This window comes from Opisthocomus hoazin, chromosome 6, assembly GCF_030867145.1.
Source record: "Opisthocomus hoazin isolate bOpiHoa1 chromosome 6, bOpiHoa1.hap1, whole genome shotgun sequence".
Lineage (NCBI taxonomy): Eukaryota > Metazoa > Chordata > Aves > Opisthocomiformes > Opisthocomidae > Opisthocomus > Opisthocomus hoazin.
This window is the reverse complement of record NC_134419.1, coordinates 106,305-129,602: the sequence shown is the minus strand read 5'-3', so window position 1 is coordinate 129,602 and position 23,298 is coordinate 106,305. Positions and strand designations below refer to the sequence as shown.

The 23,298-nt window shown below is 40.4% G+C and overlaps 2 protein-coding genes and 1 non-coding gene across 3 annotated transcripts in view; all 3 read left to right on the top strand.

The window, feature by feature from the left end:
* The first annotated feature begins 1,125 nt into the window (after window positions 1-1,125).
* Window positions 1,126-15,522, top strand: RABGGTB (Rab geranylgeranyltransferase subunit beta). Its single transcript, XM_075424197.1, has 9 exons — window positions 1,126-1,167; window positions 1,773-1,880; window positions 2,962-3,159; window positions 5,627-5,732; window positions 6,005-6,057; window positions 6,177-6,287; window positions 8,276-8,401; window positions 9,198-9,347; window positions 12,135-15,522. Exons 1-9 carry the CDS (start codon window positions 1,165-1,167, stop codon window positions 12,273-12,275), a joined length of 996 nt encoding a protein of 331 aa, XP_075280312.1. The 5' UTR covers window positions 1,126-1,164; the 3' UTR covers window positions 12,276-15,522.
* Window positions 2,023-2,105, top strand: LOC142361821 (small nucleolar RNA SNORD45). The gene has a single exon (XR_012764439.1). It is a non-coding gene; the product is annotated as a small nucleolar RNA SNORD45 (small nucleolar RNA).
* Window positions 15,523-15,641: 119 nt separating the features above from the next.
* The window catches only part of MSH4 (mutS homolog 4), a 38,077-nt gene continuing 30,420 nt past the window's right edge, over window positions 15,642-23,298 (top strand). The window contains 2 exon segments of the mRNA XM_075424196.1: window positions 15,642-16,051; window positions 20,490-20,672. Of these exon segments, the coding sequence (XP_075280311.1) occupies window positions 15,766-16,051; window positions 20,490-20,672 (469 nt within the window). The 5' untranslated portion in view covers window positions 15,642-15,765.

Genomic DNA, 23,298 nt, shown 5'->3' with positions numbered 1-23,298 from the left:
GGAAATACTCAAATGGACACAGTCTTGGACAACCTGCTCTAGCTGACCCTGCTTGGGCAGGTGGGTTGCACCTGATGATCTCAAGATCACAGTTGTGTGAATTAATTTGCAATTTCTCACCAACACATCCCTGCCTCCCTCTAGTGTCTTTTCATCTATCATCTAAATTTAGTGCTGGATGGTATAATTACTGTCATCAGGTATCAGTTTTGCAATGCTTACTTCACAGGTAGGCCACCTGGGAAATTAATTCTTTATAAATAAAGTGTTTAATCAGTATAAATCACCAACTTATTTACCTGCAGGAAGACCAATAATGCAACATCCTTGATAAGTATTTAACTTGTGTAAAAAATAGACCTTATTTTTCACTGTTCTGTGCAAGCCAGCATTACACATAGTATTTCTCGTACAGAATCCAACTGTTGTTCCTGCCTGCTGTGGTTCTGTGGGGGACATGTGCCAGCATTAAGTGTTGGTAATCAATAGCAAAATCATCCTAGCCAGTTTTAATTAGGAAGCAAAGGGGGTTTTTGGAACACAAGGACCGCTATCCTTACCTGCTCCCTGACTAAATTCTTGGATTTGCTTTTCCATAGAACTGAGGTATCCGAAAGAAACTGAAGCTATTTCTAAATGTCGTCCTGCTTGCTGCGGTGCAAGAGAGGGCACAGCTGGAGTTACTAGGCTTTAAGTTTACTCCCTCACCTGTTTTACGATAACCTTTAGCTGCAGCAAGTCTGAACGCCTCCGCACACACACACAGCTCGAGGGGGCACGGCGGCCGGTTCCCAGGCGCTGTGCGGCACCGGCCCTGCAGCACGGCCTCGGGGACGGCCGCGGCCCCGCTACGGGAGAGGCACGGCACGGCACGGCACGGCACGGCCCTGCTCCCCGCCATGGGAGCGACCCGCCACCCTCCCGGGCGCCGACAGCGGCTGGGCTGGGCCGCACCGGCACCTCTGGGCAGCCGAGGGCCCTTGCGCACGGCACAGCCTGCAGACGGTACTAGCGTAGGCGCTGCCTTGCCCCAGCACGGCCACAGGACAGAATCGCGCATACCGGTGGGCGGCGCGCGGGCACCTATAGCTGGGCCCTGCTGGCGCCACCTCTCGCCCCGCCCCGTGCCGCAGCACGACGCTCCTTCCGGTGCGAGAGGCGAACATGGTGGGTGTCGCTCGCCGCGGCGGGGAGGGGGTTCGGTTTGGCGGGCCGACGGAGTCCGTGCCTTTGCCTCTGGGGCGAAGCGTAGATTTCCAGCCGCCTAGCTGTGCTCCGTGGGCCGGGAGGGCGGCGCGGCCTAGAGCCTGCGGCGGCCCCGGTCTCGACGCCGGTGGCCCTCGCAGCTCCGGTTCTGGGGTGGACTCGGGAGCGCGCCTGCCGCCCGCCCGGGCCGCGGCTGGGATGGCAGGACGGCGAGGCGGGGCTGTGCGGCGGCCCCGGGCTGTGCGTCCGGCCGGGGCCTCTGCGGCGAGGGGCGCGGCGTCCTTCGCGCGCGCAGGGGAGGGCCTCTTCTTCCGGTCGTGGAGCTTATTTCTGGCGAGCTGGTGGGTTTACTCAGCTTTGTGGAAAGATCTTGTTTGAACCCTCTCCCTGGGAAGGGTGCGGCTCGAGCGGCGCTGCAAGGCAGGCGATCCGCCCTGCGTTCCGGTCAGAGGAAGAGGTGTCGGTTACCCAGCAGCTGCTGCTGCCAGCGCTGGCTGTGCCGTACCGAGGTACCAAAACCTCTCGAACTGACGACGCGACTGACGCCTTGTTGGTGCTTTTTGCAGGGGACACCGCAGAAGGATGTTCTATTAAAATCTGATGCCCCAAGCACACTGCTTTCGGAGAAACATGCGGACTATATAGCTTCATATGGAACAAAGAAAGATGATTATGTAGGTATAAGATTTGTTTCAGTACAGCTGTGGTCCTTATTGACTTGCTCAGAGTTAAGGGTTAGATGCATGCTCACGAGCGAATTGTTTCTTGCTTTGCAATCCAAGCTATAAGGGAGAGATGTCTTTGTTAATTTCCCTAGGTCTGTGATGAGTTTTGGCAGGTATTTTCTGAGTATAAATTTGAACATTATTGGTTTAGCTCTAGAATTACTTCGAGACCTGGGAAATAAACTACTTGTTGCTTCTTCATCCACTAGAATGCACAAGGAGTATAGCTGCATTTACACGTTCTTTTGATGGGACAGCATACTGAATCTCACCACAGCACTGCTTCATGCTTACTGGGTTTGATAAACACTTTAATTAGCATCAGTTCTATAGTCATAGGTTATCAGATGTAGCCCATAATAGAATTCCAGTTCCAGCAGGTGAAAAATGACAGTAACTGCTTATGTCTGAAGAAAAGTTGCAGTTGTCTTTACTGTCCACAAAAGAACTCTGAGCACTATTGCTTATGATGTTATTCTTGTGCTTAAGAAGTCCTGCATGTAGAAACTAATGTTTATAGGTAGTGTAGGTGATGTAACCAATGTAAGAGACTTCAATATGAGATTTGATTTCCTAATGTGACTTTAGATTGTGGCAGTTTTGGCACTTGGAAGTAAGTTTCATTAAATGTTAGGCTTGTTATTTTTGAGACTAGTTGGGGTGGTAATTTGAGTGATAGATTGCATGCCAAGATAATAACTGATGATCTGAAGTGAATTGGTGCCTAGCTACTTGTAGGTGTTTAATTCTACATTGAGCTTGATACTTTGAACTAGAAAATACAGGGGAGGAAGGGAGCGCAGTATGTGTAGATCTATACATGTGCATGTGCCTGAATGTGCGCATGTGTATGTACAGACACGCATGACGTACAGAATATTTGTGAGTGGCTGATACGTATTAAGTTGTTAATGGGGTGGAAATAGTTGACATATTACAGATTGTTTGTAAATGGTAAATGATGTATTTTCATTGCTCTATGTTGATGATGTGCTTATGTGATAAAGAACTAAAATAATGCACTACTTAGGAATACTGTATGTCGGAATATTTGAGGATGAGTGGTGTTTACTGGGGGCTGACAGCAATGGATCTCATGGGGCAGCTGCACCGAATGAACAAAGAAGAAATTCTGGCATTCATCAAATCTTGTCAACATGAATGTGGTGGAATAAGTGCCAGCATAGGTCATGATCCTCATCTTCTGTATACCCTCAGTGCTGTCCAGGTAAATGTAGCAGGGTAATTTAAAAAGAAAAGTTGTAACTAATGATTTTTGATGATTGCAGATTTATGAACCAGGTACTGTTGGATGCCAGGGACAAAAACTGTTTCAGTGCTGTATTAAAAAAAAAAAAATCTAATGGCCAAAACTTTAGAATTTAGCTGTATCATTTCCTAAAAAATTGTCAGGTTTTGGAATGTGCTTGTAATGATCATTTAATGGTGGCTGCATTCTTGATAAAATTTGTAATGTTCTTGAAATACTTATTAGCTCCAGGTTTTACTGAAGTTGTTTGTAGATAATTTTGTATTTTATTAATTTTTCTTAGTGTAGATTGAGATGAAAGACGTGTGACCAGAGTAAGAGTAAAATCTGGGATTTAATTTTGTAATGTGTATATTACTATATATTATGATTGCTATCTAACATGTTAATAATTTTGTACTATTTACATAAATATATATCTAATACATATAATTATGCATAGTGTGTTTACACTTTAGTACTGTACAAAAGAAACATTCTAGTAGCCAGTTCTTGTTGTGTTCCTCAAATCTGCTTATTTTGTGTATAACTTAAATATTATACCAGTCTGTTGAGCATTTTTATGTATTTATTTGGTGTGTACTCTTCCACTGAGGAAAAAGTAATTCTCAATCTTATTTTTTCACCATAACTATCTGCTTTATAGTTTTAATTTTTCACTATCTCTGGTGTCATTTTCTTTAAATTGTTGTTCTCCTTCTCATGCAAACCATCATGGAAAAAAAGTACGAAAAGGCTGACACGCTTCTGAACAATTGCTTGATTGCTCGTATAATCTATCTCTAGTCCAATCTTGTGGAAGAAATATTGAAATGGTGTTACAAATAAATAAGATGGCATCCTGTTTTGGGAACAAAGTGGGCTGCATTTAAGGTCTTGGATTTGAAACTGTTAGGTAGGACAGAAGAATGCTGTTTTCTTGGTCAGTGATGAGTATTGGCAAGTACTATCACTCTAAAGTTGATATTTATCACCACTTTAGCTCTTGAATTAAAGTAGTCTGAAAACAAGGTGTTGGAATCCTGATGCACCACCTTTTGCAGCACCACACTGGGAATCGAATGTTTCTTTAGGCTGTGACATTTGAGCTTTTCCAAACTGTCCAATCAAACTCCTTTCACAAATGCTAATCCAGTATAAGAAGGGGATCCAATTTGAGGTTGTTTACTGTTACATATTAGAGATGTTAGTTCTTAAATAAATGCTCGATATTACTAGAAGATATTTTCATGTTAACTGAACGCAGCTCTAGATGTGCGATTTGAAAAGTGTTAGCAAGTACTGATGTAAAATTTTTGTGTTAAACCTAACCAGCGTGTTTTAACGAGCACGCATGTTCTTAGTGAGCAAATACCGTTTAGTCCTACCTACATATTCAGAATGTTTAAAGGGTCATGTCACCTCTTCCTTTGGTGTCCATTAATAGTAGTTTGTTCTGATTTGCTTTATAAGGAGCATGCTACAATTGTGTGTTTTCTGTTAGAGTTGTACACTCCTTATTGCATTCCCCTAAGACTTAAATATTATCTAGCAATTCAGAGATTCCAGCTAACTCTGGGTGTTCAAAGTCATAGTATTTTTGGGGATTGGCACTATAATATTGCTTAGTTTCAACTTTCTTTCTATTATGCTGTGTATAATAAATTCTTAATTACTCTCCTCACAGACTAGGCAAATTCTGAGTAAAAACACAAAGACAGCTGGGGTTCAGAAGCAGTGTTGTTTTCACGTGACATTGTGTCATAATGGGCTTACTGGTTCAAATCAGTGCTAGCTCAGAAAACTTTGTACTCCCTACTATGACCATTATTAATTCTTTCAGAATATGTTGACTGTACAGTTTATGTCTAATCGTACTGTTCATACTTTTTCTTAAATTATTGTAGTTTGATTCTACTCATTATATTTAATATTGAATGTAACTAATACAATTGAATGGAAATAAAAATCTTATAATTCAAAACTAATCATTGCTAACAGGCTTGGACTGTAAGTGGTATTAGTAACTAGCTGCGTAACTTACACTTGCACATATCCAGGTAGCAGCAGTGCACAAACTACAGATTTGTAAGTCTAGGATGTCATTACCTCATTACAAAATTAACCACAATCAGATCTCTGTTCTACATAATGCTAACATAAAACCAGATAAAACTGATTATGCTTTGGAAAGGAGAGCTGGAAGTTAAAAATTAACAAAACATGAGAGAGTGCTTGAATTGCCTATATTTTCATTTGAGAATTTCTTAATTTTTAGACATAGATGAGCTGCAGTGAATGAATTTTTATTTTAATAAACCTTAACAGATAGCATTGATAGTCAATTAAATAAAGTCTTTGATAAATCCAGGAATTTTTTTTTTAAGAAATCAATTTTTAGAATTTTTGCCTCTCTTTGACTGTCACTCTGTCTTTTTTTTCCCAGATTCTTATCTTATATGATAGTCTCCATGTTGTTGATGTAAATAAAATTGTTGAATATATACAGAACTTGCAAAAAGAAGATGGATCATTTGCTGGAGACAGATGGGGTAATTTTTAGATCTTTAAAATTTAATGACTAGGTTGACATGCGTAAGTCTGTGAACTTAAGTTTCCTTGAGTGGTCTTTTTGCTAATGTATTGTATGTGAACATTTATTTTCTGAGCTATGAAAAAAGAGGTTTTGTGAGGGCCAGAGTTGTGTTTCATTCTTTTCAGAAGTATTCTAAACTTCAGTTCCGTATTTTCAGTGGTGATTTAAATGTATTTTTGTTGTTGTTAATAAAAACACTTACTTCATTCCCTACCCCCCACATTCTAGGAGAAATAGATACAAGGTTCTCCTTCTGTGCTGCAGCAACTCTTGCGCTTCTGGTAAGCCCTAAATCCTTACTTGCACAAGTACAGAATCTTTTCTTTGGTACTGCTGAAGTTTCTGTAGTTAATGAGCTTGGCAGAACATGAAGTGCATTAGTTGATTTTGTGACTTGCAGGGAAAGCTGGATGCTATTGATGTGGGGAAAGCAGTAGAATTCGTTTTGTCCTGTATGAACTTTGATGGAGGATTTGGTTGTAGACCAGGTTCCGAATCACATGCAGGACAGGTGAGTTTTTCTTTATATGGGAATGTTTTAAATTAGCAGGCAGCACGTACTGCCTATAAATGTTTCTTTACAGCATGTATCAGTGATGTCAACTGATGTACCTTTCTTGTTTCCCAAATGCCTGATTCTAGTACCTTAGTTAAAATAGGTGAACAAACAGGTAGCTAAATCTGAGAAGATGAGTAGAGACTCGGGAAGTTGCAGTTTGGGAAAAAAAACCCTCAGAAGATAATAACAGAACAACTTTTAGGACTGTATTTCAGTCTTCGCATAGTGGTACTGGAATAGTTAGTGTGAAGATTTTCAGAGAATTTTAAATGGATATTTATGGAGATATTGGGCAAGATCTATCACTGTGTCTGCTACAAATCGTAATGAAACATAAAGGTCAATTGTATAATATGTTTGATATTTATTAGTTGATGAACTGAAATAAAAATGACATGTGATCCTTCTCAAGGGGAGGCTTGATTAATTTTTTGAGGAAAGTCAGTTTTAAGATGAGATGCCTAACTCAGACGTGGGAACATTTATCATGTTTTGTTGTAGGTACTAAAGAGTGTTTTGTGCCAGTGACACTGAATTCCGAAAAGTGCTCAGTAAAATCTAATTGAGAAGAGAATGCGGTAGTATAATTGGAACAAATTAAGGGATCTCTCATGGAAGGGAATGTCGATGTCTTCCAGCAGAAAATTTACATAAGAACTACTTTTCCTATTTTTTTTCCTGGAAGGCATTATTGCACTTAACCTGAATTTCTGAGTAGAAATCAACTTTTAATAAAATATTTTAATGCTGTTGCAATCACCTGTTTATTTTGCATAATTATGGTGAGCAATGCCATAGCCAGGATTTACCTCAGCACATGAAAATACTGGAGGTATTTAGTCGAGAAAGAGTGTTGGTTTTTTTTTGTGCCCCCTCCCCCCCTTAAAATAAAAAAACCCCAACTGGTCCATGTATGTTATCTTACAAGTTTTATCTACAGTAGCCTTGCCCATATGGTCTAAATGGCTGGACCATGTCCTCGTGTTCAAAGAAGTCGGATTAAGTAGCTGAACCCACTCTTTTTGCAGCTGGCATCTCCTGGGAGGCTTAGATCTGTTGTGCCTATTCACATACTCCTTAAAATGCTGTAAAGGGCAACTCCTTTGCCTGCACAGTAGTTAAAAAGTTTTCTGGGAATATCACGTTTATTTTGCATATTCTTGATTAGGCACATCCCTGTTGATGTGTGCTTTTGTTGTGTTTTTTGTTGTCTTTTTGGGAGTGTGTTTTATTAGGGAATGTGATTATGAGCAGGCTTCAGTCCATAGCGTAGTTTCCTGCAGTCTATGCTTGGCTGCTTTCTTAGTGACTGTGTGAAATGTGACCAGAGTATGCTGTTGCACTGTAAATGTTATTTACCAGGAAAAAATAAACAGGGATTAATCAGTGCATGTATATTACATGGCACATTGAAAATAAGCCTGACATGACTGGATGTATGTGCGGTTGTCAGGATAGTTAATGACCAGGGTTAGCCTATTTCTGCTAGAGAATTCATTTGGTCTTTAGTTTGCTCTCCACAAGCCTTGGGGTAAGAGGCACATACAGGAACAAACCATAGACTGGATGCAAAATTGTCATAAAGGTCATATCCGGCCTGCAGAAACCAGTTTGAGTACTCTGTCTTGAGAGTCCGTGTTTGTAAAATGAAACTGTATGGCTCTGCCTGATCTTTTAGGATCCTTTTCAAAACTTTGCATTAGTGTCTTCTATCAGTGAAATCATACTATTCTATAATTACATTGTGCAACTGGTACTTTTATACAAAAGCAACTGTCACGATAACATACTTTTCTAATGGAAAAGTAGAAGTCATTTGAAATTAGAGTTGAAATGTGTGAGTATTTTGTATTGTGTTTGCATGACTATTTCCTGCATTTAGATTGCTAAACTATACTTAGTTTTTTAAATACACAAAAAATTTATGTCTGTAATTTTAGATCTATTGTTGCACAGGATTTCTGGCTATAACAGACCAATTGCATCAAATAAATGTTGACTTGCTGGGTTGGTGGCTTTGTGAACGTCAGTTACCATCTGGAGGTCTCAATGGACGACCAGAGAAGGTATTAGTTGGCTTCTTTTGTTTGTTCAAACCTCAGTAGAGATTACCTTTTTAAAGCTGAAGTACTTCTGGAAATTGTCATGCCTTCTGTGAAATATTTAGTAAACTTTTCAAAGAAGTCAGGCCTTCATTTTGATTCTTTGTTTTGTCTCTAACACTTCTCGTGCAGTCCTTAGCTATGCTTAGTTTGAGTCCTCAGTTTAGGAAAGTACACATACTGAAGTGTGTCTTGCTGTCCACTTGAACCAGGATCCTGTTAAATCAGGCTTGAATATTTTTCTGACATTGGGAATGATGTCTTCCATAGAATTTGTACAAAAGTTACTGTTTTACTGGATGTAAATCCTGGGTATAATAGTGTTCCACGTTACACTAGGAAGTTGTATAATGTAGAATAATGTCCACTGGCAAATAGATAACCGACAGAGTTTTTTTTCAAAAAAATGAAACTAGTTGGTAAGTTCTTCATACTTACTGCTGAAAAGGGTGCTGTGGTTTTTCAGCCTCTCCCACAGAAGGTGAAAGCTGTTTCAGAATCACATTCTTGTGGTTTTGTTTCTTGAAGAAGGGGAGAGGTTTGAAAAAGAGACTTTACCTTCCTGAAAAAGGGAAGTCCTCTGAAAAGAGACTGCATCCAGGAACTTCCTTCTCTTTTACCCGAAAGAAATTCTTTAAAGTGTTGTTTCTCTGCAACAGTATTATGATAGCACACCTAGTAACTTGCAGAATCACCAATAAAATTTGCAACGTCATGTTTAAAACAAAATCAAATAACAGTCTGCTTCTCTGCTTGCCAGTTACCTGATGTATGTTATTCGTGGTGGGTGCTAGCATCTTTGAAGATGATTGGTAGGTTACATTGGATTGACAGAGAGAAACTGCGCTGCTTTATTTTGGCTTGCCAGGATGAAGAGACTGGAGGATTTGCTGACAGACCAGGAGATATGGTAAATAATCATTTACTAAATAAAATATACTTAATTGAAAATTTCAACTGAAAAAGTAAGTTTTCTCGTTTGAGTGTAACGTGATCTAGGTGGAAGCATTTTGCAGAGCCCGCAGTTTACTTTGAAGGAAAGAATAGGGTAGAGTTGCTTTCAAAGGCTTACTTGGGGAGCACATATTTTGTGTTGCCCTTGCACTGCAGTATCCCCCACGGAAGTCAGTTGCCATTCCTTACAAATTCTGGTTTGGTTCCCATAATGCATACCACACAAATCGTTTCTCACGAGACCACTTGGAAGATCTCTCTAAAAATGCTGTGTTTGGTGGTGGAGGTTTTGGGATGTGTGGGTTTTTGGTGGGTTGTTTTGTTTTGTAAAACGATACGCAAGCTAGAGTCCAGTGCAGGTTGAGTAGTCTTCAGCTGTCTCGGTGGGTTTGTGTGACATAAATGAGTTACAAGCTTTTGTTAAGAATCCTTATAGGCTAACTTTAGTTCTGGTGCCAGCCCAGCCACTGAACAAATCTTCTCACTGGCATATGTCTAGATGAGGGAGGAAGAAGCTTTTGTGGGAACATTGTGAAGAGGCTGGTAGTATGGATTTTTTGCTTGGTTGAGAGAGCAGTTATGGTTTAGCTGGTCTGTTTTCACTGGTTTCAAATAGTTGAGATTGTCTAGGTAAAATGGCAAATAAAGTTTGTGTCTTTCAAGGATGCTGGACAGATGAAATTAAAAGTATTACGAGACCTCAGTGCAATTCCTATGGAACACTTGGCTGCTTATTTGTCAAGGGGAAGTCTTAGCTGTTTATATTGCAAGTGACCATGTCTTCTCCTTTCTCCAGAAAAGCATTAAAAACTGAAGTAGCTTTCTATTTCTTTGCAAGCTGATACATTATTCCCACTTGAGGGAGGGAGAGAATTCTGGTCTGTCGTTCCAAAGGTGTTTTGGTGTTAAAATGGGAAGGTTTTTGTATTTCTGAGGAGTACAGAAAAAGCCTTTTGCCTTTTCAGGATTCTCCAAGAAAAGCCTAACACTTAAAGCCTTAATGCTTTTCTGGCTTTGAGATTAAACTAAGCTATTTCTGTCTTGCTAGAAGAACAACTTTGAAGAGCCTTTCCTCTGTATCTAATGCAGGCACCTTTGGGGGAGTTTTTGCATATTAGTGATCATTTCATATTACTTTTACCTGTCATCCATGGCTGAAGTGGGCACTGCCATGGAAATATTGACACCTATAGGTTTTTGCTTTGTTCCTGCAGAAGCTAATTTCTAACAGCCCAGTTGTTTTCTGGGTTTTTTTGTGAGTTTGTTTGTTGGTTTGAGGTTTTTTGTTTGTTTGGGAGTTTTGGGGGGTATTTTGTGGTTTGGAGGGTTTGGTTTTGAGGGAGGTTTTTTTTTTCTTGAATTAGTTCTAAGCTCTAGTCTTTTGATTTGACATTGTGATTGTATTGCAGGTGTTGAACCACTGGACAATAAGACAGCTCGGTCATCTTTAAGTTCCAAGCAGCTAGTTCTTCATAACTTAAGTTAGTAGCTGTGCTTATTAGCTCTTAGTTGCAGATCAGCAGGTTTTTCCTTTTCTACTTGCTTTAAAGAGAACTGCAGAAAGGAGCAGACAACGTAGCAGTGGATACATCTTCTAGGAATCTGGGTTTCCCTGAACATACATTCTTTTCATCAAGAAGTTGAATCTGTAACTTCATTTGCACACTTCCCATGGGGAACCATCTCCCCTTCTGGGCCTGTGCATCTGTACAAGTAAATTCTGTCTTGCCATTTCTAAAGTGTACTGTTTATTTTTGTTTTTGTTATTTTGCTGTGTACTTACTTGTTTTATGCCTCCTCTAATGGCCGTGTACTCATTCTGGGAAGGAGCGAGTAAACGTATGTCTGAGCTTTGACCACACCTGTAATGTGGTTGCCAAACCACTGAGGAGCAAGATTTGCTGTGCTAGTGTAGTTGGAACCTTCTAGGCTGTGATCAATGGTTGGAGATCCTGTATATGGCTATAACCTGGTAATTCAGGTTAGTTTACTGCTGTGTAGAACCTTTGCAGTAAGATCCAGAGGTTCCACTAATGCAAAGAGCATGTACGCTGCACCAGACAGCACAGGTACTTTTGGATAGGATTTTGTAGAATGGCTAATCAACTCCACTGACAGGATGCTTATGTCATGAGACTTCATAGTCTATTGCAGTTATGTGCCCATACATGCTTTTAGGGAAGGTTCAGACAGTGAAGGAATACTTGGATACTAAATAACTGTTCCTGTCGCTTCTGGGTTTTTTCTTCCTAGTATTTTTTTCCTTTCAGTTTTCTAGCACAGTAGGTTGCTGCTCCCCTCTCAAGATTTTACAGCACAACTCTGTATTCAGAGACCATTAAGGAGCATGATAATGTTCCTGAAGAGCAAATGGGGAATTTATGGAAGTGGTACTTGTAGATGATCAAATTTACTTATAAAATTTTTATTATCTTTGCTGCTGCTACCCTGTGACATTGCATGCTAATGGAGACACATGAGTGCTTCCTGCCAAATTCAGAGTTGAAAATCATCTTAGCAGCAGACAATTGACAAGCATCTCTGAGTAAATCATAGTATTGTAAATGTATGCTGTGGAAGGTGTCTTGCCTGTCAACAGGTCAGCACAAAGGAAAGTTTGCCCAGTTGCATTGTCTTCTCCAGCCATGGAGATCTGCTTGATAGCAAACAAAAGCTGCATTCCATACAAATGAAAAGCCGATTGACTTCTGGAAATGAACACTAACTTTCTTTTTTCTCCCAGGTGGATCCATTTCACACCTTATTTGGAATTGCTGGACTATCTTTATTAGGAGAAGAGCAAATTAAGGCCGTCAATCCTGTCTTTTGTATGCCAGAAGATGTCCTTCGAAGAATAAATGTACAGCCTGAGCTTGTGAGCTAAGCCTTGTAGCAACAAAAGGTTGATATACCCAGTTGCTTTGGTTTTAATTATTCAAATCATCTCATCTCTGAAACTGTTAGCGTATTCTTCTTTGAGATGTGTTTACATTTCAAAAGTAAAGCAATAGCTTTACTGTGGGCTTTGTCACTTTGTATCAGAAGAGGCTGGTTCTAATAATCTTAGTTTAACATGTTCTTTGGTTGCATATAAAAGATATAGAAACATTTCTAATCTGTATTTAAATATATGGGCCTTTGTGGGTTTTTTTGAATATTCAAGTCAAAGCAATAGTGTGAGAGATTGATTTTTGTACTCCTGTGATATCAACCGTGCTAGCATCTGTCTTTACACAAGCATGTTTTGATGATGGATCACACAAAGCACTTTAAAAGAATATTAAAAAACCCCAAACAGAACCCTACTTAATCCATGCACTCAATGCCACATGCTTCTGTATTTAATTGTTCCTGTTCATGTTTGCCATGACTTTTATATTACATTGAGAAACAAGCTTTTTCTTCTCATAGTAATTGATACCAGTGAAAATAACAATTATGGTTCCATTAAGTATAAAAATGTCTTCATTTATTGATGAATCCCATAGACAAAATTTCACTGATAGTTGAAATAGAGCATACCTTGAGTATGTATAGTGAAACTTGCTAATATTAAGCATTCTAGAGAAGGTCTCTATAGGACAGTGACTTGTAACAATATAGAGTTGATCCTAAATTTGTTGCTGGTTTGAAATCCTGCTTTTGTAGCTTTTAAGATAGTAATTGCTAACACTTGATTATGGTGTAATTGAGAATAAAACTAACTGTGGAAAATACTTGTCCTCTGAAGAATGAAGTCCTGTTTGTTTTCACAAAAGCCTTAAAATTGCCTCTTAATTTACATTCCACACACCCTGGCTGCGACTGAATGGTATTCCAGTTGAAATACACAGTAAAAGGTAATTCTGAAGGGGAGGAAGTCTGATAATCTCTGTACTTAATGCTTAAGGAAGGTCTAAAGTTGTGTCAAACACAGTTTAAAAAGCCAGCTGGTTAGTTTTATCTAGCCTATTCGTGTTAGTAGAGAGTAAGATAGAATTGGACAAAGTAACTTTTTGGTAGAACTGTACTTGCAGAGAATCTCAAAAGGGAGAATGTGTATTTGAATGCTCAAGTATTTCTAATGAATTTTTTAAGCCTTCTCTACAGGCTTTTAGATGAGGTTAAAACCCTACTCTTTTTAACTCTCCAAATGCCCGATGAATTCTTTGGTCAAAGCCTGGGATTAATTTCTTATTCAAGGTTTGGAAAAAAGTTACAGTAGGCTTTGTGTTGAGTGCAAAGGAATGAGAGCACTGATCAAGTTTTATCTAACCGTGAAGTTTAACAGAAAATTCTAAAATTAATTTTAGTCATTCCAGATTACCTTTGCAAGTGCCACTCCTTTTCATCTAAGGAAACTGTCCAGTACATAGGAATTAGCCTTTTTTTCATGTTGTGTAGACAAAATAGAATATTCTTCAAAATTTCTAGTCTAGTGTAGACTGAGACACCCTGGGAATTAATATGTGGGTGATACTGCATGACAGTGTAGAACATCTCGCTGCAGGTTGAAATCCTATTAATAGTATTGGAGTTTTTCTCTGAAGAAGGTCTGGTCAACTTGTTTCCCTAAGTCAGCTGTGATTTGTAAAGATCTTCTAAGATTATAGGTTAAAAAATGGGGTATGTGCACAAACTAAAAACTTCTTAAGAATATTCTTCCATTGTTTACATCAGTTTTTTGAAATACTGTATTTGTAGAAAGAGAGTCATCACAATTTTTCTTAAGCAAACAAAATCACATTTTCTGTTAAATGTATTGTGAAAAAAAATTAGTTGCTCAGTGTGTCTGTGTTAAGACTTCTGTCATTTTGGTGCAGAACACATTGTTACGGTCTACCTCTGCTTTGTTGAAAGTACTTTCAAAGGTTTTTTTCTCATCTTATGTAGGTAGAAACTTTGCAGTAATTAATCTACTATTCTCAGTCTTCAGTTACAAGTCCTTTATCAAAGGCTTTCAGAAATTTGTACTTTCATAACTGTTTCTGCCCATGGAAATCTTTATATGGAAAGATCCTGACATTGTCTTAGTACTTAATCTTAAGCACTGTAATGTAGCCAACATTGCCAGCAATAAATTTTGGAAGATGCTGTGTGAGAATATGTAAAAGTATAATGAATAATTCAGGTACATAAAATTGTGTGTCTGTAGATATGTTTATGAAAACAAAATCAGGGGGGAGGGGATCAACAGCCATTCTATTAACCTTCTAAGAACGTGGTCAAGTCCGGAGGTACGTGCTTTATCCAAAGATGCTTATTTTCAGTTTTGTTGCAGCAGCTTGGTTAGGTGAATTCAGCCTTACGATTTGTGACCGTAAGAAAGGAAGGAAGGTGGAAGATGGACGTTCCTTTGGTTTCTGCTTTTCTTGCCATACACTTGGATGTCTGACAGAGAAGAGGAAAAGGTCTTAACACCAGCTTCAGGAGTCTGAAAGCGCATGGAAAGTTCAGTGTAGGACTTGAAATTCAGGACAGTGGTAGTAACTGGAATCGGCACCTGCTGTCTTCCAGCCTTTGCAGTGAGGCTGAAGTTTCTGATGCTCAAATTTTTAAGGCAGTCAGACTGATGGTGGTCAGTGCTGAGAGAGCACATGCCTGTTCTGAACAAGGAGGCTGGTGGCAGTGCCTTTCAGGTGTTGGCTGAGGAGCTGCAACTGATAGAATTTCTGTTGTGGAGCTGAATAGCTATCAAACTACAACTGTCCACAAAGAGTTGTGGCCTAGTAAAGGCCTTCAGTTTGGAGTGTTTTTAATGCACTTGTATTAAGTTCCAGGGACAAAGTATTGTCTACTCAAAATCTTCATTGAAACAGTTTTAGTGGTGTACATTACATGCTAGTATACAAAGCAGTGTTAGTGTACTAAAACATGCAGAGAAGGACGTATATTTAAGACAATTACAGATGTAAACAAGATTTATGGTTTTCAGTGGGATCTTTTCGTATCTAAACTCTTGAGCAGGGGGAAAACATCTGTGAAACTCCTGCTGAAAGAGTCTCTGAATGTTGAAGAATGAATGTGGGAAAAGTCATGTTTAAATGCTTTACTCCTGGTTTAATGAGCATTGCAGGCTCTTTCTTTGCATTCCTGTGTCACCCTTTTATTGTAATTGCGTATTTGTAATGAAACTTGTTGCATGCCCAGCACCGATATTGACTCTTGTATCATTTACAGCTGTCCTAGTAGCTGCAGCTCTTTCCTCAGCACAGAACTCCGCCTCGGCACGAGGGCCCCCTGCTGCCGGCCCGCCGAGCAGTCGCAGTGTGGGTGCGAGGCACGCGCGCGTGCGCGGGAGGGCAGCGTCTGCCGCCATCTTGCGAGGAGGCCGTGCTTGCGGGCAGGCTTCTGTCAGAGTCCGTCGCCCGGTGCCTACTGCGGGCGAGGTGACGATGATGAAGGAAAACAGTAAGGCCGACTTGTGTAGGCGGGCGGCAGCCTCAGCCGCCTCGGAGTCCTATGCGGGCTGCGGCTCTTCTACGCCGGGGTTGGGCGGGCGAGCGGGGCTGGCGCCCCGCTATACCTTTGGGCTGCTGCAGACGTCGCGCAGCTCGGTGGACAGCACCGGCGGCCTCTCCAGCAGCGGGGTGAGGCCAGGTAGCTCCAGCGGGGAAGGCCCCACTCCCAGCAGGGCTGCCCGTAGCAGCAGGGTGAAGCCGCCGGTTCCCGGAAGAGGAGGTGAGGTGCGGCGTTGCCAGCTCTGTCGGGGTCTTTATCCCTTGCTTCTGTCCTGCCCGCTTGGCTTGGGTCGGGCTTCAAAAGAGCTGCCACAAGCGGTACTTACAGTGAGAAGGAGGCTGCAGCATCTCTTCATTTTGGTGACCTCTTTTTTTCATTCACCCCGTCAGAACAGTGGTAGTTGTTCCTCATACTTCTTTAAATACATCTTTGCTTTCTTTACATAAGCTTTTCAGATAGCAGTATCTGAATTCTCTGATGGGGTCAATAAACTGGTTTGAATTGCAACACAATATTTGCTTTAGTAGAGAACTGAACCACGTTCCGTTGGTTATGGGTTTTGTGTTTGTGGGTTTTTTGTTCTTGTTTGTTTGTTTGGGGGGTGTTATGATTTGGTTTTTTTTGGCCTGGGCTTTGAAGTAGTTTGAAGTGCTGTTATACTTGATGTGTTGTAAGAATGTTGTGGTCCTACAGTGCAACAGTGCTGTTTGCTATCCTTCATGTAAAGCTACTGTTAACAGCAGTCTCCTGGCTCTCCCCTGAGGGTCAGACCCCTCAACAACTCCTGCATACTAAACACATGTGCATCATCAACCAGTTTGTAAATCTGTATCTTGGCAGGCAGAAAAAATTGGTTCAAAATGCTTTTTTTTTTTTTAGTGGAAAAACTATAAAAAGGTTTGGAAATTGTTTTAACATTTGCTGAAATGCATTTTGAAGTCCTGGCATCTAGATAACACATAAATTGGGAAGAGGTAACATGATTTTGGGTAACATACACGATCTGTCATGAGTCCTAAAAAAACCCAAACAACAAATGAACAGAACTTAGAATGCTAATTTATTTGAATAGGGCATAACTTATTTGGTAAATATTGTTTTTAAAAGATATCTGCAGATGGTTAGGTTCATCTGGTCTTTAAAATTACTTCTTTCCCCATGTTATGCCAGATTCAGTACATTCTAAGACCATAGCAAAGTCTCTTCTGCCAAACTTTGAGTGAATTTACACAGAAATCTAAGTGAATGCTATTTAAAAAAAAACTGTAAAGCCTTTAACACAGTCCCTCGCAACATCCTTCTCTTGAAATTGGAGAAATATGGATTTGATGCGTGGACTGTTCAGTGGATAAGGAGTTGGTTGGAAGGTCGCAGCCAGGGGGTAATAGTCAGTGGCTCGGTGTCCAGATGGATGCCGGTGATTAGTGGTGTCCCTCAGGGGTCCGTACTGGGACCGGTGCTGTTTAACATTTTTGTCAATAACTTAGCGAGATCAAGTGTACCCTCAGCAGGTTTGCAGATGACACCAAGCTGAGTGGTGCAGTTGACACACCAGAAGGACGGGATGCCATCCCGAGTGACCTGGACAAGCTTGAGAAGTGGGCCTGTGTGAACCTCATGAGGTTCAACAAGACCAAGTGCAAGGTCCTGCACCTGGGTCAGAGCAACCCCTGCTATCAATATAGGCAGGAGGATGAAGGGCTTCAGAGCAGCCCTGCCGAGAAGGACTTGGGGGTACTGATGGATGAAAATCTGGACATGACCCAGCAGTGTGCACTGGCAGCCCAGAAGGCCAAATGTATCCTGGGCTGCATCAAAAGCTCAGGAAGTGTGGGCTGGGTGAGTGGTCGGTGAGGTGGATTGAGAACTGGCTGAATGGCAGAACTCAGAGGGTTGTCATCAGCAGCGCTGAGTCTAGTTGGAGACCGGTAATTAGTGGTGTCCCCTAGGGATCAGTACTGGGCCTAGTCATGTTTAACTTCTTCATCAACGACCTGGATGAAGAGTTAGAATGTACCCTCAGCAAGTTTGCTGATGACACCAAACTGGGAGGAGTGGTAGATACACCAGAAGGCTGTGCTGCCATTCAGCATGACCTGGACAGGCTGCAAAGTTGGGCAGAGAGGAACCTGATGAGGTTCAACAAAGGCAAATGCAGGGTCCTGCACCTGGGGAGGAACAACCCCATGCATCAGTACAGGCTTGGGGTAGACCTGCTGGAGAGCAGCTCTGTGGAGAGGGACCTGGGTGTCCTGGTGGACGACAGGTTAACCATGAGCCAGCAGTGTGCCCTGGCTGCCAAGAAAGCTAATGGGATCCTGGGATGCATTAGGAGGAGTGTGGCCAGCAGCTCGAGGGAGGTTCTCCTTCCCTTCTACACTGCCCTGGTGAGGCCCCATCTGGAGTACTCTGTCGAGTTCTGGGCTCCCCAGTTCAAGAAAGATGAGGAGCTACTGGAGAGAGTCCAGCGGAGGGCTATGGGGATGATGAGGGGACTGGAGCATCTCTCCTACGAGGAGATGCTGAAGGAGCTGGGCTTGTTCAGCCTGGAGAAGAGAAGGCTGCGAGGGGACCTAATAAATGTTTAGGAATATCTCAAGGGTGGGTGTCAAGAGGATGGGGCCAGACTCTTTTCAGTGGTGCCCAGTGACAGGACAAGGGGCAATGGGCACAAACTGAGGCACAGGGAGCTCCAGCTGAACATGAGGAAGAACTTCTTCCCTCTGAGGGTGATGGAGTACTGGAACAGGCTGCCCAGGGAGGTTGTGGAATCTCCTTCTCTGGAGATATTCAAGCCCCGCCTGGACAAGGTCCTGTGCAGCCTACTGTAGGAGACCCTTCTTCGGCAGGAGGGTTGGACTAGATGACCCACAGAGGTCCATTCCAACTCCTACCATTCTGTGATTCTGTGAAAAGAAGCATGGCCAGCAGGTCGAGGGAGGTGATTCTGCCCCTCCACTCTGCTCTGGCGAAACCTCACCTGGAGTACTGCGTCTAGCTCTGGAGCCCCCAGCACGAGAAGGACATGGAGGTGTTGGAGTGGGTCCAGAGGAGGGCCACAAAGATGATCTGAGGGCTGGAGCAGCTCTCCTGTGAGGAAAGGCTGCAAGAGTTGGGGCTGTTCAGCCTGGAGAAGAGAAGGCTATGGGGAGACCTTGTAGCAGCCTTTCAGTACCTGAAGAGGGCTTATAAGAAAGATGAACAAAATCTTCTCAGCAGGGCCTGTTGTGATAGGACAAGGAATAATGGCTTTAAACTAAGGGAGGGTAGATTTAGACTGGATATAAGGAAGAAATTTTTTACAGTGAGGGTGGTGAAACTCTGGCCCAGAGAGGTAGTGGAGGCCCCATCCCTGGAAACATTCAGGGCCAGCTTGGACGGGGCTCTGAGCAACATGATCTGGTTGAAGATGTCCCTGGTCACTGCAGGGTTGTTGGGCTAGATGACCCCTAAAGGTCACTTCCAACCACCAAAACATTCTGTAATTCTATTCTATGATCTATGTGCGTTGCAGTGCTGATTTGTCCACTCTTGAAAAAAAATTACAGTCAGAACTAATAATATTGGGTTTTTTTTTAATCTGTCACCGTTTTGTAAGATTACAAAAACAAAAAAAAAAAACACAAGCAAAAAAACCCAGTACTGTAAATATTTTTGTACCAACCATGAGAAAATGACATGTAGTTAATGGGTCATCTGAGAACGATACTGAAGTATTTTGTCTTGTAGATGGATTTTTAGTAGTAGGAGGAACAGAAACATTTGGGTTTGCATGTCTCTTAAGACCTGTAATTTTGAAGTGGAAAACTTCAAAAAAAAATTATATTTTAATTCATTTTTTATCTTAAAAAGCAATTATCTGAGCTAGATTAAGGATGAGGTGTTGTTTTCAGTCATTTCAAGAGAACTCAAAATAAGTAAAATATGTAAAATGTTTAAAATAATTTATTGAAACTAAAGAATGATCTGAGAAAAGAGATTTTGCAGGACTTAAAAATACAGATAAATCTTGAGATACGTGTGTAAAAGAAACTGTAGATAGCAAATACGTCCCAGATTATTGTGCGATTTCTGACACTTGTACCCCATAAATTCAAAGGGAGATTCATTCTCAAGCGGAGGAGTTTTTGAGCATGGTTCTTTGTTTTCTTTGATTGTCCTTTTTTTAAAAACAATGCTCAGCTTTAAAAAACCCAGAATTTTCATAAACAATTGTGCAATTTCAGATACGGATTTTAAAACTGATGGGCAAAGGTGAGATAGAGCTGACTTATAGCATTCTTTCATAAATCTTGAATTCATTAGAATATCAAATTACTCATGAGAAAGTGACTTCTATTGCATTATTTCAGTCCAACAATGTAAACAAAGATTTTTATTGGTGCTGCAAGTAATGTCATTGTGGAAAATAACCACATCAGTAAAAGCTTGTTTTCAAAACAGACTGATTCTTATTTCATTTTATACTTTTTCTACTTTTTAGAGCTTTTATACAATGACATTAAAGGTTGCTGCTTGGATATCTCTATGTCCACCACTAAGAAAAATAAGTTTTCTAAGCAGTGTATTTATATATTGCTTTCTGAATAAAAATTGATTCAAATCTCTTTTTTTTTCAGTTAAATAATACACAATTTAATATGTCTGTTTGCAAAAGTTAATTTCCCTCCCCCCACATCATATTTTGGGGACAAAAGTTCTCGTGTAGAAAATGCTAGCATATTGAATCTCACAAGTTGTTCTTCTGTGCGAGACCTGAATAGCACGTGTATAGCAAAACCACACCTCTCTTCTAGCAGATCTGTTTGCAGAAGCCATACCCTTCTTATGGGATATTGAGGTAAGATTAACAGCTCTTAAAGGAAATAGTTCTGCTTACATTTCTAACATTACTATATTAAGCTTACTTTATTTTTTAATGTGATACAGTAAGATCCTGTATTCAAAACACAAAGGAATGTATTTTCTACTACTGAGGATGCCTGTCATTGAGAGATGCAGCTGTAAGGGAAAATACTGCTTTAGACACAGAGTAGATGTTTTGGTATTGTAACCTCTTGTCACTTACGTTGTGTTCATGTATAAATGATCAGTATAGTTAGAATTCAGAAATTTTTCAGTTTGTCCAAAGTTGAATTATTTTTGTGGATAGGTTGGTTTGTGTGCTGACTGAACTGAAGAGCCCAAACTTACGCACCTTCCTAATCAGGGTTTATTTTTAGGCTTGAAATGCATTGTACATTACGTATCATGATGTCATTCTCAACTTTCCTGGTGCCAAGTTTTATACATTTTATGTTGGCGTCTTCAGAGGTGTAGAACACTAGTTCTTCACTTACACAGTAGCTCACTGGGTGTACATTTTGCAGTGCTTCTTATGACAGGTGGTGATGCCTTGTACATCATCATGATGTTATGTGTTTCTGTGTGCTCTGGTAGTGCAGAAGTAATGGGATTCAAAGTTAGTTCTTTGTCTGACTAATCATTATCACTTCAGTCTTTAGTGTTCTTCGAGTTATTTCATGGTGATTCTTTGAAGCAATTAAATTATTTAAAAATTGTGGGGTTCTTTATAAAAAATACCTATTCCTGGTAAGAATATGAATTGACTCTCCACTTGCTACTGAATTTAATTATTCTTTTGCAAAATGTAAGTAACGTGAAGTTTGTAATTTCTTGCAGCTGTTGTGATCCACAGTTTTCTTAGTGACTACTTCAGGAACTGGGGAATCATAGTAACTATGTTGTTGAAACCCAGAAAGCAGATTTCTCTAGACTTTATGCAGCTTAACAACGAAGCAAACCCACATCATCAGTTTCCTCTGATTTTACCTCTGTGTGTATGTATGTATGTTTATGTGTGTGCATGTCTATGTGTTTATGCTTGCTGTATTGTATGTGACATTACTTGATCAGTCTTTCATTGATCTGTATTGAAGACAGTGTATCCAGAATATCAGATTCTGATGAATATTGGTTTGTCACTGCATTATTTTTTTTTTTTAGTGTGACAAACGGAAAAACTAACCATCTTCCAAATAAAATTTGTCTAATTACCATACCTTATCTAAAATACTTACTATTATCTTCACCTTTTAGTTGTTTTTAAAATAAGAGTTAATACTGTGATCAGCTGATGATGATGGGCCAGGGGTTGTTCTGAGTAGAAGATTTGGAGTAACAGATTTTCAGCAGGCCTCAGATGAAACTTTATGCGAATGCTGTTGCTGACATCTTGTGGTCTACCGAACATAGGTACAATAAATGAAGGTTCAGACTGGCTTGTGTGCAGCGTCAAAGATTTCACTCAGTTTGTAGCCAGTTGCGGTTCAAACAGCCTTTTAATCTTAAATTCTTAGATAAACTCTAATTCTGATCTTGCCCTTTCAGGTTCTTGGTAGGATTAGTTTTGATTCTTGGGGTACATCAGAAGAAAGTGGCAGGTTTGGTGTATTACGCCTTTTCTTATTCCATTACTTTTTGACAGCAAATTCTGTCAAGAGCAAGGGAAGGTAATGGTGGAAGAGAATGTAAATAATCACTATGAAGCAGGTATAATTTACTGGTGTTTTGAATCAGTAAATATGTTTAAGCTATAAAAATCCAATACTGTTTAGATGTTTTTGAAAGTGTAAACGGGGCATGCCTTGTATATGCAACTATTTTTCTTATTTTGAATACTTCAGACTTAATCGTTATTTAATAACAGCATCTCTTCTGAACATTTAAGTGAGTTCAAGGAGGATTAAGTGAAGAATCTGTTCAATTCAGCTATTTTAATGTTTAGTTTGGCTTTCAGCTGAAAGTTAAGACGATTGAGATCAAGAAGACTTTTTCCAGTTTGAGAAATTACACCAAAATGTATGTAGCGGCTGCTTTTCATAATGTGGTAAACTCAATATTGCTCAGCAAGTTACACATCTGCTCTTTGAATAGCACAGTCTCGCAATCTTTGGTTGCAGATTTCCAAACAAAACGTCATTAGTATCTTCTCCAATAGAATTTGGAAGAATGTAGTACCATTTTGCAAACATGAAACAGAAATTAGCTGAGATACTAGAAGTAGCACTGTGTATGTAGTTTTGTTCTTTCATAGATTAAAACATTAAAAAATTCCGTATACCAAATTAAAATGGTATCACCCCATTACTTAAATGTCATGTTTAGGAAGTACTGTAGCTTAGCACTTAAGAGCAGTGCTTCTAAAATAGTGGAGCATAATTTGGGGTGTGTGTGGACTCAGTTACTGTTGGTTTAGACATACTGTTGCACAGATCTGTGATGGCAGGCACTCAGTGGGAAGTTGGGGAGAAGTTGGAGGGTCAGCTTATTTTGTCCAACTTCTTATCCCCCCCAGTTCTGATTACAGATGATAGCTCATCTCTCAGACTATCCTTATTGGCTCACAGCTTAGGTTTTAGGCACCACAAGAGTAGTGACAGAAGATAGTGGATTTTTAACTCAGT